Below are 18,187 nucleotides of genomic sequence, written 5' to 3' on the forward strand. Positions count from 1 at the left end.
TGGGCGAAAAATTTTTAACTATCTTAAGATACAAACGTGAGTAGTGCTAAATATTGCCATTGCACTTCTCACTATTCTTAAATTACTCATTGAATCAGTAAGAGGAGTGAAGGTATACTTACTGGAGGTATGGGGAAATAATTTTCACTTCCGAAGAAAGATAAGCTAGAAACATACTGTCAATTGAAAAAGATGAATTTGTATAACGATAGTTTTTAGAAAAGGAGCTCATTGTGCAAACTTAAATATATGAGTGTACGTTAGAAATTTTTGCATTATAATATTATAGCTACAAGTAGTATAACTCTACTTTAAACATCACATTGAGAAGAAAAAAAAACACAGCATTAATGTCATCTGGTATACATTTTTGTATCTATATCCGTCCATTCTACAAATTTCAAAGGCTGATGTCTAATTTTACTTCTCAAACAGTTTAACACAATAGGCATACCATTCAAGTTTTATTTGAAACTTACAATACAAGTGAGGCACAAATCACATAGATATACACCTGATTTACCAATTGAAATACTTCGATAAAAGTTCGACTAATAGATGTAAATGCAAATAGATGGCACTACAAATATTTATTGTTAAAGAGTCATGTTTACTTTAGACTTTATCATGGAAAAGACAGGACAGTGTGGTTTACTATTTCATTTAAAACTTTAGAATCTAAAATAAAATTAATAACAATTTTTCTATATATAAACAAAATTATACACTAAAGTAAAAACTATTATATTGCTTAAAAAGTAATGCTCATGAAAAAACTAATTCGAATGTTATAGTTCCCCTTGGAACTGTAACTTTTTACTGTCATGTCGTATAAACTAAAATTATTAAATAATGTCAAAACTAACTTAAACTAGACTAATCCAAAAAGGGGTTGCTATTGCTTTGTTTTAAGACTTTGGGTACTTCGTAGCGTGTAATTGGATCTTTGTAGATTGGACTTTCCATAAGAACACTATTGCGTTGATTTTCCTCAAAACGCGCATACTCTCTAGCATCTTTTGCTTTTATACACATCCAAGCCAATAAAATTATGAGGAATCCGAGAAGAAATGTGGCTACCGATATGAAACCAATGAATGCTACCTTATTTACTGGTTCACACTGATTGGCCTGAATCAGTAAGTAGTTTTCTGACTGACCCAAACTTTGATATGTGAAGAAGTGATCACACTTGATCCCATGTTGATTTTCAATTCGAGCCAAGCAACGAACGTCACTATCTGAATAAAGAATAATATATAGAATACAATAATAAAAATACATATTTTTAAATTTTTACAGTAGTCTTCTTACCAATTTCCTCTGTGATGAAAGCGTAAGTGAAACGTTCATTTTCGTTTTGACTCGAACAAATTTCACTTATATTCTGACATACCGCCGTACCTAGTTTTTGTTCGATCAAACAAGTTACGCATGGTTCATAAAAAGTACATAACTTATTTTCTGTTTCACTGTCGATCTCGCAGAAATTGCCTCGATATGAATCGTAGCACTCACAAGTGCCGCATAGGCAGGAACCACGCGCAGAACAAATTTCACCAGTAGGACCAATACAGCCATCAAAAGATTCTTTGCAATTGCAACGTGTTCCAGACCAACCATATTTGCATACACATTTACCACAAATACAATCAGCGCGATCAGGATCACAGTTCACATCGCATTCAAGACATTCACAGTACGGGCCCATGAAACCAGGCAGGCATAAGCAAGTACCACAGTCGCATTCACCACGATTCCAACAGACTGGATTTAGTTCAGCTTTATTATCCAAATTCGGTTCCCGACAACTCATTTCTATAGCCTCATTAGTCGTGGTGTTTGTGCCCTGAGTGGAACAACTACAAAACGTGCCAGTCCTGTTAATATTGAAATGATAACTTGATGTGCTGAAGCTGTAGAAACAGATTTCATGTAACATACCAACCCTCGTCACATTGACACATGCCACACTGTAAATAACCATTTTCGGTGCATTGAAATCGTCCATATTCATCATCGGGCACCGATTCTTCATTACAAGGACACGGTTTTTGTATTTCCAATTCGATTTCAAGATATTCCGTCAAGCTAGATTCCTCAATGCGTATTTTGTGAGTCTGTATTAAGTTAAGTAAAGTAATACAGTTATCGGTAAAGAGTAGATAAGTTGAGTGAATAGAAAAGAGAAGAGAGAAGAGAGACTTACATATACGCCATCCTTTGGAAAATCAATTAACGTAATATTCACATAAAAATCAACTTGAGTTCCCATTTGTACATTATTGCAATAATTCCGCTGTCTCAATCGATCATATTGTCCACCACAATCTGTCTCGTATGCAAGTTTAATAAATGAAGGACTGTTGTCAGTGAATTGTGCGCGCTTAATGAAACTTTCATAACTAAGAGGACAAAAAATAGGTTTATTAAAAATTTCACAAAAAAAATTTGACAAATTTTACCTTCTTTTAATGAGTTCTAATATATTTGAAGAATCAGTACTTAAAATTTCGACATTACTAATCTCTTTCATTAAACCACTTAGCTCGTGATAAGTACTCACCACACCAGCGGTAACAGCGAATATGACATTAATTTTACGCCGCAATAATTCACGATAGATCTCTTCCAACGAAGGATAATCATAAGTCAACGTGCCCAAATATTCACCGGTCTTACTTAAATTACATTGTTTATTATTAGGTTGAGTTATACCCGCTAGCAACCCATCTCCAGCGAAATGCATAAAACCATCTGTTACAAGTATGACCATTCTACGTGCCTCATCCTTCCAGCCAATCTCTGCTGGACAAACAATCACTTGCATTAGCGCATCCAAGCCACCCTCCAAATTATCTAAATTGCCTGTTATACGACTCTCATTCACCGATTTTACAAATGAACTAACATCAGATGTGAGCGCCAAATGGTGCCGATAGCCATATGTCGGTTCGCAGACCTCATGCTCAGATGCACAAGGATTACTGCTCAAATCTGGCATAATCATTGGCATGGCTGGTTTATCAGCAAAACTGCCAAAACCCAAACGAAAGTTATCGGTAAGCGTACCTAATGTTTCACTGAGTTCTGCGCCTAATTTGACAAGGGTTTCTTTATCATCACGCATGGTCCACGTTAAGTCCATTAACACATACAAATCCAATGGATTATTACGTGCTGGTCGGTAGGACAGTTTCACACGCTGAGTGTTAGCTAAAAGTAAATTAAGAAGTTAAATTAAAATTAAAATTAAAATATTTTTTCAAGCAGAATGAAAAAAATTTGATGAAGTTTTTTAATTTAAGAATTTTTGGACTCTATTGTCGGTTTATTAATTTTGTTTAATCAATAATCTACAGACGATTAGAATAGCTTTGGATCGGAAATTTAAGACTGAATTTAAATTAAAGCGATATTTTTTAGTTCTTGGATTTGTTTCAAAAAGAAAACTCAAGTCCGTTTTCTTCTCTTATGCTTGAAAACACATAGTATATATTTTCTTTACGAAAATGCGAGTCCTTCTAAATCGCTGCTTCTCAAAGTTCAGTCTATCTTTTCTCATATATCGTTTTACATTCAACTTATTTACTTTTATTACAGTTTCAAATCTATATGAATAATATGAATATGGCATTCAATTATTACTTCATCAAAAATATTTACTTTCTGTACCAAGCTGGTGGACAAGTGGTACTCTCATTGAAATATAGCTAATATACCTATAAGTGCATATATATAGCTAATATTCTGTTTTGCAATTTATATAGGCTTCCTCGATCAAGCAGGTTGCCTCGTTCCTCTGAGTACAGTACTCAAGCTATGGAATACTGTATAAGTCCTATATAGGTGTCCTCTACCAAACTGTACCTATTCTTTTTATGAATACGACGCCTATATAATAGATTTCTGTATCACAGTTTGCATTAGCCTCCTCTACCAAGCAGTATTGCCAATTGAGGTACACCTATTATTTCTATGTGTATAGTAAACATACAATAGACTTCTGCAACCCAGTCTACATACGATTTATCCACTGATACTCTAGTGTAACTCATTGAGGTACACCTATTACACCTATTATTTCTATCAGTACAGTATACACACAATAGATTTCTGCATTACAGTTTTTAAGGCCTTCTCCACCAAGCCTATACTCTAGCGTTACTCATTGAGTTATATCTATTATTTCTATGTGTACAGTAAACTCACAATAGATTTCAGCATTGTGGTCTACATAGGCTTTATCCACCAAGCTGATTCTCCAGTGTAACTCATTGACGTACTCCTATTATTTCTATGAGTACAATATACACACACAATAGATTTCAGCATTGTGGTCTGTATAGGATTTATCCACCAAGCTGATACTCCATTGTAACTCATTGAGGTACACCTATTATTTCTATGAGTACAATACACACACAATAGATTTCAGCATTGTGGTCTGTATAGGCTTCATCTACCAAGCTGATACTCTAGTGTAACTCATTGAGGTACACCTATTACACCTATTATTTCTATGAGTCTGTACTCATAGAAATACTATACTATACACGCAATAGATTTCTGCATTACAGTTTTTAAGGCCTTCTCCACCAAGCCTATACTCTAGCGTTACTCATTGAGTTATATCTATTATTTTTATGAATACAGTTAACACACAATAAATTTCTGCATCGCAGTCTATATAAGCCTTCTCCACCAAGCTGGTACTCTAGTGTAACTCATTTAGGTACACGCATTATTTCTATGAGTACAGTACAATAATACACACAATAGATTTCTGCATTGTGGTCTGTAAAGGCCACAAGCTGGTAGACGTGTTTTACGCGTTGAGTTATAGCTACCGTTTCTTTGAGAATGGTGTCCACATAATAGATTTCTGTAGCATAATAGAGTCTATTATTTAGTAGAACTAATTAGTTCTGCTTCCCTTTCATAACAGCCATCGTACGGTTTTGGAAAGCTACTCCGGGACAAGTTTAATGGTTATTACGAACTTTATAATATAACATATATGCTTTCACCTTTTTTTATAATATATTTTAGTACCTTGGAGATTATTATTACAAAAATAGAAAAAAATTAATTTTAATTAACTACTGTCACTGCAATATTTTAATTGGAAAAGTTTTCTTATTACTAAGGTGAGCGCTAAAAAGAGGAACACCAACTCAACAAAATGTCCTGACGCAGTTTTCAGAACAGAAAGTTGTGGACAAAACAAAAAAAAACTGAAATAAAAAGAGATTTCATTTGAATTCTAATAAATGACAGTAACCAAATTTAATTGAAAAAAAAGGATTGCAATTTAATTCCCACGATACTTTATCACACTCGAAAGATAACAAAATGTACGAGTGAAAAAACTTCAAAATTCTGTCAAAACAAATCAGAAAAGCAAATAAACATTGGAGTTGACAACGGATATTTTGATGATGATGACGATGACGACGACGATGACGATAGTGATGGCGACGGGGCTGATGGCAATGAGAAATATAACGTTTGTGATGTCAACTAGAAGAGGAGGAGTTCAAAGCGCTGATGACACAATTTTTAACACTGTTAAAACTCTACAAATATTTGAACAAACAGCAGCAGATACAAAGCGACAAAGATACTCGTACGTAGATAGTAGCACTCCTACTACAGACTAGGGCAGCAGCGGAGGTACTGGCGCGTTAATATGTAAGTACACATGTACGACACCGACTACAACAGCAACCGACCGACTACTGTCAGACTAAGTGGGCAAAGGCGGTAGCGGCATTGGAACTACTTTTTTATCATGAGAAAAACTGTTTTGAACTGTGTCAGCAGTTATCGAAAAATATAAAAATAAAAAATAAAAAATAAAATTGAAAAGTCTTATCTTATCTTTTCGTTCAATGAAATTTAAATATGGTAAAAATATTGGCCTGAGCGATTGGAACTCATATGCGGATTATACGCTTATACATTATGAATTAGGCGCTCCACTTACATTTCACCAATTTGAGAAAAATGCGCTGCGGTTGCACTTGTATGGCGCGCTCATCGTTGTCTTCGTAGTCTTTGAGGGCCGCATCCTTCAGCGTATGCATTTCCGGTTCGTTTTCGTAAATGTTGTCCACACCGCAACCGTGCGCCAACAGAAGTTCTCGCGTCAAGCAACGATACCTCACGTTGTATGACTTTTGAGGTCAGAAAAAATTTCAAAAAGGTTAAATTAATATTTAAAAAAAATAAAAACTAAAAAAAAATATTAAATATTGACATTTTCTGTCATATTTGCATACGAACCTTATCCGTGCACCAGGAGCAATTGATGTGCGTGCTAAGGCAACGCTCGCAGGTATCCTGAAACATGCACTCATTTTCTATTAAAAAAAAAAAAAAAAAAATTGTTTTTTATTCTTGCATTTATATTTTCAAATAGTGAAATAAAAAATATTTTATTAAATTTTTTTCTTTTCTTTTTTTATTAATTTTATGACAGCAAGAATTTTCATACGAATATTTTGCAGTACGAGTATTTCAATTAGGATGAATGCTTAAAACTTAGAATAATCAAATTTAAAATATAATCATTGTAGTTGTTTGAAGATGTAAGCTCATCAAACAATAGCCTGTGATCCCGGAATTAAGCAGTTTAAGATTATTTCTTGAATTACCCCTGTATGTGATATATTCATTCCAATTAACAGTCACCTTTTATCTTTAAAGTCATTTCATATCTGTTAAGACGTTTGAATATATAGAATTTATAGACTATCAGGTCTTCATTATTTTATACGTACACAAACTGCTTCAAAATTGACGAACGAGTCGGCTATGACATATTTTCTAGAAAATCAGGTCTCAGCTTTTCGCTTCGACTATCAAAAGCCTGCAGTGTTTTTCAGACAGAAATAATGGTAATCCATTATGCAGTAAAATAAGCACTTTGGAACCAAATCCTTGATGAAACAATTTCAATCTTCTCGAAAACCCAAGCTGCCATTAAATCACTAGTTGGAACTTCAACCACAACATATATAACTCGTAACTGCCAAGCTTCAGAGATGAGCTTTTCAAAGCAGACACTCTTCTTCCTAACATCTACTTCTTAAATATTAGCGTACCACTTGCAACAGTTAAACTAGAAATTAAACAAAAATATCTGAGCATAGTCTAACAATACTGGGTAGACGTATCCTCCTCTCAGATCTCTAGGTTAACCTGATCTAAATTGGACAAAAAACGTACCAGTCAGCTACTTCAACTAAGGCGTAACTTGCTTAGCACTACGGTGTCGGTGCTGATGGGTCACTACATGACAGAAACACATACTTTGAAACTGGTTCTACCTTATAATGAGTTGTGGTCGTAGTTGTGGCTCTGCAGATATAAAAGATAATAATAAATAGTAGCCCTATCTATTAAATACTTAGTAGGCTATCTATTAAATAATCTGTGGAAAAAGAATCGGGATCTTCGTGTTCAATTTAACATCGGGGTCTTCGTTGTTGATTTAACAAGTGGCATTTTTCATCTAATTTGAATGTTTATTATTTGGACAAAAGCCCTGAAATAGTGGTCGAGATGACTAAAACTCATAGCTATTTTATAAATTTTGTATATTTCGAAAAAGGACTTTTATATATATATATTTTTTTTTAACCAACTTTATGTTTTATCATAAGTTGAATGCATATTTTTAAATATATCTGGATCTACAGGAAATATTAAACCTAAACTTTGATTGAGTCTGAGCGTATAGTTCTGTGATGTTTTTGCTAATTTGTCAGAATAAATTCTTTATTCGAATCAATTCAGATGCGGACTTTAATTATATTGGAGTATAAGTAAAGTAATTAATTAAATTTTTATGTAAAAAACCAAAGTGATTGTAAATATGGGATGGTTTTTCTAAGTAATTAGTTCAATATCTAGGACAGAAATACTTGTGCTTTGCTTAAATACTAAAAACTTAACTAAGCTATATCAAAAGTAGATGCGAGGACTTCATTCATTAAGTTAATGATTCGTTAATCACATCTGAAAAAAGAATTCAATAGCTACTCATTTCATTATTCCCAATACACTGATTCAGTATAAAATAATAATAACTTAAAATAGATCAAAGTGCTTCATGCAATCACTTAAATATGGCTATATGAAGAGGAGTATAAATTTTGAAGCTATTTATCTATTAGATTGATAACATTCTTTTAATATCCTAAAATTAGCATTTTATGGAATAGTATTTCCTTGCATTAAGCCGTCATTATTTTTAGAATATTGGAAGTTGATAAGTTTTTATATATTATAAATGTTACAAATGTTATAGATGTAATAAATTTTATAAATGTTATAAAAATGTTATCAGTTATAAAATTTAAGCTGAATTTTATTGCAAAAACACTTAATATGTAGTCGTATACCTCCATATTTAATAGACATATAACGAACCCTTATATAATATATAAATATTTTAATAAAAAATTCCACAATTTATATTTGACTAGCTTGTACTGCTTTCACTAACAATCCAAAAATTATATACATTTATTTTAGTTATTTTATTTTATTATATTTTATTTTATTTTATTTTATTTTTTATTATTTCATTTTGTTTTATTTCATTTTTATTTAATCATATTTTACTTTATTTTATTTTATTTCATTTTATTTTATATTTTCTTTTTAATTTATTTTATTTCATTTTTATTATTTCGTTTTATTTTATTTAATTTCATTTTACTTTATTTTATTTTTTTTCTTTTATTTTAATTTTTTAATTTATAGTATTTAATTTTTTTTTATTTTTCTTTTTCATTTTGTTTTATTTTATTTTCTTTTTTTTATTTAATTTTATTTTATTTTATTTTATTTTATTTTATTTTATTTTATTTTTATTTTATTTTATTGTATTTTATTTTATTTTATTTTATTTTATTTTATTTTATTTTATATTATTTTATTTTTATTTTTATTTTTATTTTATTTTTATTCTTATTCTTATTTTTATTTTTATTTTTATTTTTATTTTATTTTTATTTTATTTTTATTTTTATTTTATTTTTATTTTATTTTATTTTATTTTATTTTATTTTATTTTATTTTATTTTATTTTATTTTTATTTTATTTTATTTTTATTTTATTTTTATTTTTATTTTTATTTTTATTTTTATTTTATTTTATTTTATTTTATTTTATTTTATTTTATTTTATTTTATTTTATTTTATTTTATTTTATTTTATACAATTTTAATTTTAATTTAATTCTCACCACAAGTTAAGATTTCAGACTATTCACTTATTTATGTTAAAAATTAATAAATAAACAATAAATAATTTTGGATATAGCACAACATTTGTTATTATTATTATATAAAACGTTTGTTTTTTCTCATTTTTAATGCATAAAAACGAACCGAAAACCCACCTCTCTGTGGCATAGAGAGACGACCTACTAGGGAATAACTTAAGTACTTAAGCATTTGCTAAAAGAAATCGATTTTTTGAAATAATTTTTTTGTTATTATGAATTCAATAACATGAGATAATATTTAATATAACATTTAATAATTTTACAAAGCCTTGATCACGTAAAATGGGTGGGGTCTTCAACATACGTATGTATATAAAAATTCGACATTTGACAAAAACTTTCCGATAACATTTTTTATATTCGGATGCACAATATTCAGCTTCAAACTATTATATTCAGAATCTATTTCACTACAATTCACTTTTAATTTTAACCTAAAGCATTGACATAGAATGAAAAGGGTGCAGGGTATAGAACACATATATATTCATATTCTATTCCATTGCAATTCACTCTAAAATTTAAACCGAAGCATTGACATAAAATTAAAAGGATGTAGGGTATAGCACACACATATATTTAAAATCCATTCGATTAAAATACATTTTAAAATTTAAAACAAAGCATTGACATAGGTCGTATAGTATGTAGGGTGCAATATACTTATGTATTCACAAACTATTCCACTACAATTCACTTACACCATTGAATGCAAAGGGTGTAGGGTGTAATGTACTTATGTATTCACAGATTATTCCACTACAATTCACTTTTAATTTTAATCCAAAGCATTGACACCATTAAATGCAAAGGGTGTAGGGTGTACTTCACCTAAGTTCATGTATGAATCTTATTCTTTATATAAAATTTTAATACATTTTCACGAACCGGTAGTATAAGCGCACAGTAGCTGTATTGCAGGCAACAGAAGTAGAAGTTTTAGAAAAAGATACATTTTGATACGAAAGTAGAATTATACTTTAAACTTTTCCGGAAATTATTTTAAACGAACCACATTTTTACATAAGAAAAAAATAATAAAACTATCAACGACTTAACGTTAACGTTTTCGTATTTCAACTGAATTTGCTGCAAAATATGACAAATATTTTTTAGTTTTAATTTTTTATATACAAGTACATATATATATATAATATATAAAAAAATTTCAAAGCCAGTGTAGAATTTATCAAAAAAAAAAAAAAAAATTGTTATCAAAGTTGATAAAAAAACCGATAGAAAACTGTTACGTTTGGCAAAGTAAAGGGGAACCCAAATCGTAGTACCCTACGTATCTCACCAAATACAACAAAACTTTGCAGGAATGTTGAGTAAGCTTTAAACAGTGGCGAATTTAATTCATTAAGTTGGCAAAGGGCGCTATATAATTTTGTATTCTGTATCATTTCATTATTTAAAATAAAAAATAAGCAGTGGAGTCAAATAATGTCTCCATTGATCCACATAATGGATCAAAACCTTTTACCTATGTTCATTATAAATTTATTTAATACCGATTTAAAATGATCAAAGCTTGTTACACTATATTTTCTATACCTTAAAAGCTTATCGTTAGTACCTTTGACGTCTTACTATGGTTTCATACATTGTAAAGAACAACAAGTCTGTTCCCTCTTCGACCATTCTATCACTGCTCAGTTTAGGACATTCACAGAGAATGTGTCCAAACGCATCAATAGTTATTTTACGTATATAGAGCAATTTTGTTAGGATAACAGCTAGCACAGCACAGTCAGAAATCCGTTGAGAATTTTGATATCCTCCATTTTGGTCAACGTAAGTAGTCTATTCAACAATAACTTTAAAAAGTTAATGAATTTCTTAGCCTGTCTTTAAATTCCTACATTTCTTTTTAAAGTGAGAGTCTTCCTAATATTTGAGTATGTCTACTAAGTACCAACTCGTAAGAATACAGAATTACTTGGCTACAAATAATTGATTTTGGGCTTCTCGTTTGGTAAGACAATCAGATCTTTTATTTATATAATGCATTGGATTTGTTCCAATTTATTGATAGGAGATTGAAAGTTGGAACACTGTTAGATATTTCCCCATTACAAGTCAATTTATTGACTAGAAGGTTCTGGTTTGAGATACATTCCAATTGATTTTTTTCTGAGAGTGATGAAAGATATTTCAATAAAGTAACTTCATTCCGAATTCAATAAACAATTGATGGTAGAACTTGTTGTATGACACTAAGTAAATTTTATTTCATATATTTATATTTTATATAAATTTATTAATACTTCTACATACGTAAATACTTCAATCAATAAAGTGACATATTTACAACTTTCAATCTACAAAACTAAATATGTAAATAATTCTATGGGGCTCTAGCGAATGCGGAACATAAATCATCAACCCTAGTATTGTGTAATTCGAATTATATTAAAATGTGTATAACCTTAAAATACAGTTCAACATGTTCGTATTAACAATTGAGTTTTAAGTTAATGAGAATTATAAAGGAAATAATTGTATGTGCTATTAAATGGCAATAAAATATATAGTTTTGTTTAATATTCTTCTTAGAAAATAAATTTATTGCATAAAATAATTTTATAAATATGATATATAAAATACTATATTATGTTGACTTTTTAAAACAGATTTTGCCTTAAAATAATTTTAAAGAATCAGCTAAAGGGATTAAGTTAGCTAGAAAAGTCACTGTCAATAAAAATTACTAAATTTCTAACAATACCGTTACGTTTAATCTTTTTGGAACACTGGATTCCACTGTTGTGGTATATTTGGCTCAAAAACTTGATCTTAACTCTGACGGAAGCAGTAGGAAATGAATACATAAATATAAGTTCTGCACGAAAAGTCCTTCACAGTACTGGAAGTGAGATAAATCTGATAGGTAGAGAGGTAAGTTGACACAATCCATAACATTGAAATAGTTGCAGTTGTATTGGATTCCTTACAAATTGCATCGATATTTTTATTTTTTTTAATCACTTTATTAAAATTTAATAAAAATCTCAAGCAAAAATTGTCAATAGCGTACTTAGAGATAAATATGATAAGCTTTTCAATAGAAACACTATGTACACTATGTATACTATGTATGTCTACATATATATATATCGATTTATAAATTACAAAAATGAGTCAAATCGTTGGGATAGAGAAAAAGCACAACTTACCACCTTTTGAACTGGAGAACTGTCCATGCTTTAGCGCTGACCCGAAAAAAACAGAGTGAATGTGAAGACTTCCTCTTCACTCATTCAACACAATAACCGTACTAATGGAACACTGTTTCATTGGTAGACACGTCAACCTTCAATGACAACTGTCATATTTGCAATTCAGAAGAAAGAGAGAAGATCTCTTTCTCTGTTATTGTTATCCATCGACTTTATCACTGTCCTCTACCCGCTAGAAAGCTTTCCTTTTATGGAAGTATCTATCCGCTATAGACATAAACGATATTGCCTAATACACTAAAGTGCCACAGTAGTTTCGTGGTTCAGTTCTTCTGAATCGTTGTTGTTCATCATACATACTTCCGTATCATGTGATGAACTACCTATAAAACTGCGAAACAATAGGACTACAATGTTACGTGACACTTTTTAGAGTAGAGTGCTTAGACGATCAAATTAAAGAAAGCTAAAGTCCCTTTTGTTATGAAAAAGTGACTGCATCAGTAGCATTGGTCGTATTATCGTTATGTGGCAGTACCACATCCATCTTATTCACCAGTTACATCTAATTTATATTTATTTATAAATTTCGAAAAGAAAAGTTGAAAAGAACTTTCAATTAAATTCGAATATAGTCTTTGTCCTTATTCTTTACTAATCTTGTGAAGCCATCATAAATTGATAAGCCAAACTACTCAAGAGAGAATGGTTCAGAAATTCTGAAGAATTTCTTGAAAATTATTAAAGAGATGAAGACGCTTATCTATAACATACCAAATAGTTTCCACTTTCAATTTATTCATCATCATCAAAATTTTCTATATACCATTACAATCTAAGATGAGCCATTAATTTCTTTACTAAGCATCTCTATACATCCCGACTTACTTTGCTTCTTCATCTCAAAAGTTGGATTGCCGTCTTCTATACCTCACTTTCATTGTTTGAAAAAAATTTTCTTTCTTCTAATTTAATTAATTTATTCTTATTATTAATTATTTTATATTGATATTAATATATTCATTAATTTTCGTTAAACCAGCCAACATGACATCAGGACGGACATTTTGGCTTACCTAATAGAATCTCTCATAATTCAATAACATTTATATCATATCATATATGCTGATGAATTTTACTTATGAATTACTACAATTTACTATTAAATCAACTATTGTAGGGTGTTTTTAAAAACCACTAATGCAGTTTTTTACGCAAATTAATTGCTTTGAAATTTTGTTATGCTAAAGGCCGTTGTAAAAAATTACAAATAACATTTTTCATACATTATTCATCTTATCTTATCTCTTACAACTATGAAAAAACTATTTAAAAATATTTGTGTATATAATATATATATTCATTACATATGTTATTTAGTGTACAATAATACAATAATACATTGTCTGTTCAGATAAATGGAGTATCACCTAAAATGGGTCGTCAGTGTCATAAAATTTTAGTGCCTTTATGAATGAGCAAAAAATAGTGTAGGAACTTCTAATCAGAATTGTTAGAAACTTTATATGAATAGATTCGTAAACAGATTAAGTGGAGTATTTCTATCAAATTAAATTACTATCTTTAAAAAGTCATATCATCCAGCAAGAAATATGTCAGTATATGCAATCAGCGGCGTGTTCTGTTGGGTATAGGAGTATAAGTTCTCCTTAATGATATAATCTAAAAATAATAAAAATTATGCAACTCTGTCGTCTTCATTACCACAATCCTGACGAAGCCACTAGAAACGAATCCAATCAGTTAACTATAAACCCTTTTAAATCTAATTAATTCTTGTTTTTAAAAAATTTATTATTAGGTGTTAGATCGAGGCATTATTTTTAGATGTATGTATATTTAAAAAATTACTCAATCACGCGTTCTACATCAAGTATAAACATCTAAAAATATTCCATATAAACAATCACTTCTTTTTTTCTTTTATTTAGACCAGGGCTGTCCAGACCAGATACGATCGCAGGACAATATAACTCACTGTACTGCACTGGAGAGCCGCAGAAACAAATATATACGTTCAAAAATGTTTTCAATAAAAATAAAAATACGGTTATAATGCTAAATTTAGTTTTATTAATTTATTGATTTAAATTCATTCATTCGGTATACCATATAATAAAATAATGTAGTTTTACCAGTACACCAATTTGCGTAATTGTATTAGATTGAAAACATGTCGCGGGCTTCACCTCGCTGATTTAGAGTTATTGGCCCCAAGGTACTAATAACTGGTCATAGAATCTCTGAAATGCCACTGCAAAATATCAAATTTTTATTCTTACACCAGTCCTCTTTAACTAAAAATACTCAGGTTTGTTAATCTATATAGTGAAATGTGGGATTTTTTAACCGCACTACATATCTAAAAAAGAGCTATGATTAGAAATATGGATGCGTGATATTGATAACGAAATACAGAGACGGCACACTAACCAAATCTTCAGATAGTATCTCCAATATCAGACTCCAATATAGTCTCCTGGGAATGTATATTCTTACGGAAGAGGCAATAAAACTCTGTAATTTAGGTTCTATATCACAGGGCTTAGAAGCCTACTCTACACCCGGAAGGCGACTCGGCGGTCGCAGTGCCATATCCCTTAACAATAATAATCTGCAATATCGGTCATTAATGCAATTTCTAAGGTACCAAGCTGAATCGATTTTAAAGCATTTGGTAACAGGTGAAATGATGAAAAATGAATGTCGAAAAATAAATAACGGAAACGACATCGGTTGGAAAAGAATAAAGTTCCAAAAAGCCTTAATTGAAAACAATAACAGTTATCTATGCATTTAATGTGATAACAAGGCATTATACTTTTTATGGTACTATCACTAGACTAAAATACTGACAGGATTATTTTACCAATAATTTGCGGCTTGAGAAATATATTAAAACAATGGGTTGAAATTAATCAAGATGTAAGGTGTTGTGTTTCATAATGCCTAAGGTAGATAGAGCTTTTTTATATAACATTGTAAAAATTGAGAGAAGTAGATTGAGAAACAAGTTCTGTATCAGGAAAAATAGGTATATATTCTTTACAAAAAACAAAAAAAAACACAGTCCAAAATTCAACTAAGGAAGTAAAGATATAAATGTGCTGAAGAGTTTTCGTCACCTCGTATTATGTGATCTGCTTATCGCAATTTGTTCCCTCTGATAGTTATCCATATATAAAGGTGCTTAAGGTTGCTTTAATTACACTTTTTTTATTTATTGTTTTTTACATTACTCTTTCTATAATTAGCAATTTATTTGTATTTAATCTAAAAATACATATTCCAGGGACTTCGTTTAGTATATATGATTGGGGAAAATATGCGTACCGAAGACAAGTTTCTTCTGCATCGTCATTTAATCAAAACTCAGGACGGCTTATCTTAGTGAATTAGGCCTTTCCTGTTAGCGTATTTGAGAACTAAGTTGAACAAAACAATCTAAGACGTATTCTCCTGACATAATTTCTTGTCATTGGTCTATTCTTCAGAAAAATGGTTTTGCACTTTAATGATTTTGAAATGATCCACATTGTTGCTGTAACATTGTGCCTTAGATTTTGTAAAATACTGGTTTCAAATACTAACTCTATCAAAGTACTACTATACCTGGACCATCAATTAGTAGATGAATTAAAATTAAGTAAGATTAATAAAATTGATAACTATGTAGCGCTTATGTAAATTGTTTAATATTATGGGTCCACTTAAATGGCCTCAGTACATTATCTTGTAAGACTGACAGCCACCTTATTAATTATTTCTATATATAAGTAAATTGTTAAATATATTATTGTTGTTATTTAGCTTGTCTTCTTTGACCCCAACTATGTACAATCCTGCAGTCATGCTAATAAAAATGAGAACTAGACCCCAATATGTTGTAATGTTTCAAGACTAGGCTATTTTAGACTATTGTTTTCTGTTCATTACATCCACTGTTTATCCACTGCCTAGTATAGGTATTATACAATACGTTTTATAATAATTGTGCGTATTAATGAAATATTTTTTAAAAGTAATTTTGGAGGGAATGTATCTGAATAAACCGATGAAGACTTACTATTAAAATAGAATAGACTGCTAGGCATTTTTTTTTGATTTTATTTTAATGTCTTTTTCTTATATCTGTATCTTTCAACAACAAGATAGCTGCTTTCCATTGCAACTACCTTTTATACAAGAAAACTCTTATACGTGAAACCTCTTTAATCTTTTTTCAGACCTACTAGTTTAGCAACTTATCAACTAATATTAGTATTCAAATATAAAAAATTATAATTGTTTAAACTATTAAATGTTCAAGCATGTATCTTAACAATACAGTTGACTTTAAGTCCATATCATCTAAAGAACCTGAGATATACTTATCTAAAAAATAGTCTAAAGTGCCTACTTTCAAAGCTCAATGATTCTGCATTTACTAGATAAGATATTTAAGAAATACTTTTTCAAAATACCAGTCTCATAGAAAAATATTTTAGACAATCCGAGGTGATGAGGGCATAAGCCGTTCTATTTGTAAAAGAATAACCTATATGTAAGAGTATTAAGTTAAAGAAATGCAGCAATTTTCATTATATGAAATTGAAAAGCTTTAATCGTACTCTTCTTTCTCTTTCTCTGTCTCTCTCTTTTATCAGAAACCGAGTTTAAACATCAAGTTACCGGTAGTGTAAATAGGCCCTATCATTATGTTGATCAGGCATCTAGTCAAGAAATATTTGAGCTCCTGAAACCACATCCAGAACTGTTTTGAGGACTACAGTTCCATGTGTACAATTATAACTATATGTATGTGTACAATGTATGTACAATATATTTAAAAGATCAAATTTTTTTTATATTATTAAAATTATCTGAACAAACCTGATATTGACGTTTATGTTTTCTTTCATAGTTCTAAACTAATTAAATGTTTAGATTTTTAATATGACTGGATTCCAGACTTTTGGCAAAAGTTTTTTAAAAACTCACATTTTTTATAACACATGCCAGTGTAAACACTAAGGTAATTACATGACAATTAGTAAGCTGTGTATATCAATTATGTTAAGCATTGATTTCACATCATTTTCATGGGATATTACAAAAATAAATTTTAATCATATCTAAACGTTATGAAGGTTATATCCGCTATAACGTTTAAAAAATATATGTAGTATTGATTTATATTGATATTATATAGTATTAATTTATGTATGTAAAAATATTTATAATTATATTAACTAATTAAATTTGATTTCACAAATATTTATATATAACTTATATTAGTAAAAAAATTAAATAAATTAGTTAATACTTTATAAGAATTAAAAAAAAAATGTAAAAAAGATTTGCATCGACCGGGAATCGAACCCGGGCCGCCCGCGTGGCAGGCGAGCATTCTACCACTGAACCATCGATGCTCCTGATATCTGGAGTAATTAAAAATATATATAAGCTTTATTATGTTAGAAGTAAATAATGTTAGATTGTAATTGTGCAATATATTATTAGCCCCAACTTACGAAGTTTCAAAATATTAAAATTTGACAATATTTTAAATATGAAATATAGAAGATATGCTGATTTAAGGTCCGTCATCAACTAAAAGACAAATAAATGATATGTTTTTTTTAGCCTAGTTAAAGCCTAGTGTGGGGTAGAGATAAGCCCCCCAAAAATTATAGAGTAAAA

At 29.9% G+C, this 18,187-nt stretch overlaps 1 protein-coding gene and 1 non-coding gene across 2 annotated transcripts; both read right to left on the reverse strand.

The window, feature by feature from the left end:
- Positions 1-759: 759 nt before the first annotated feature.
- On the reverse strand, positions 760-10,331 carry LOC119662017 (integrin beta-nu). Its single transcript, XM_038071556.1, has 8 exons — positions 10,191-10,331; positions 6,289-6,365; positions 5,990-6,179; positions 2,466-3,216; positions 2,210-2,405; positions 1,945-2,120; positions 1,315-1,880; positions 760-1,241 (listed from the first exon to the last, which is right to left on the reverse strand). Exons 1-8 carry the CDS (start codon positions 10,255-10,257, stop codon positions 877-879), a joined length of 2,388 nt encoding a protein of 795 aa, XP_037927484.1. The 5' UTR covers positions 10,258-10,331; the 3' UTR covers positions 760-876.
- Positions 10,332-17,845: 7,514 nt separating this feature from the next.
- Positions 17,846-17,916, reverse strand: Trnag-gcc. Its single transcript has one exon. It is a non-coding gene; the product is annotated as a tRNA-Gly (tRNA).
- Between the last annotated feature and the right edge of the window lie 271 nt (positions 17,917-18,187).

This window comes from Teleopsis dalmanni, chromosome X (assembly GCF_002237135.1).
Source record: "Teleopsis dalmanni isolate 2A chromosome X, ASM223713v2, whole genome shotgun sequence".
Lineage (NCBI taxonomy): Eukaryota > Metazoa > Arthropoda > Insecta > Diptera > Diopsidae > Teleopsis > Teleopsis dalmanni.

Coding starts and splice junctions, on each gene's coding strand:
- LOC119662017 (XM_038071556.1), bottom strand. CDS start 10,257: ATGTATCTTTTTCTAAAACTTCTACTTCTGTTGCCTGCAATACAGCTA. Junction 6,366..10,190: donor ACTGTGCGCTTATACTACCG/GTTCGTGAAAAT, acceptor TTTTTTTAATAG/AAAATGAGTGCATGTTTCAG. Junction 2,406..2,465: donor TTAGAACTCATTAAAAGAAG/GTAAAATTTGTC, acceptor TTGTCCTCTTAG/TTATGAAAGTTTCATTAAGC.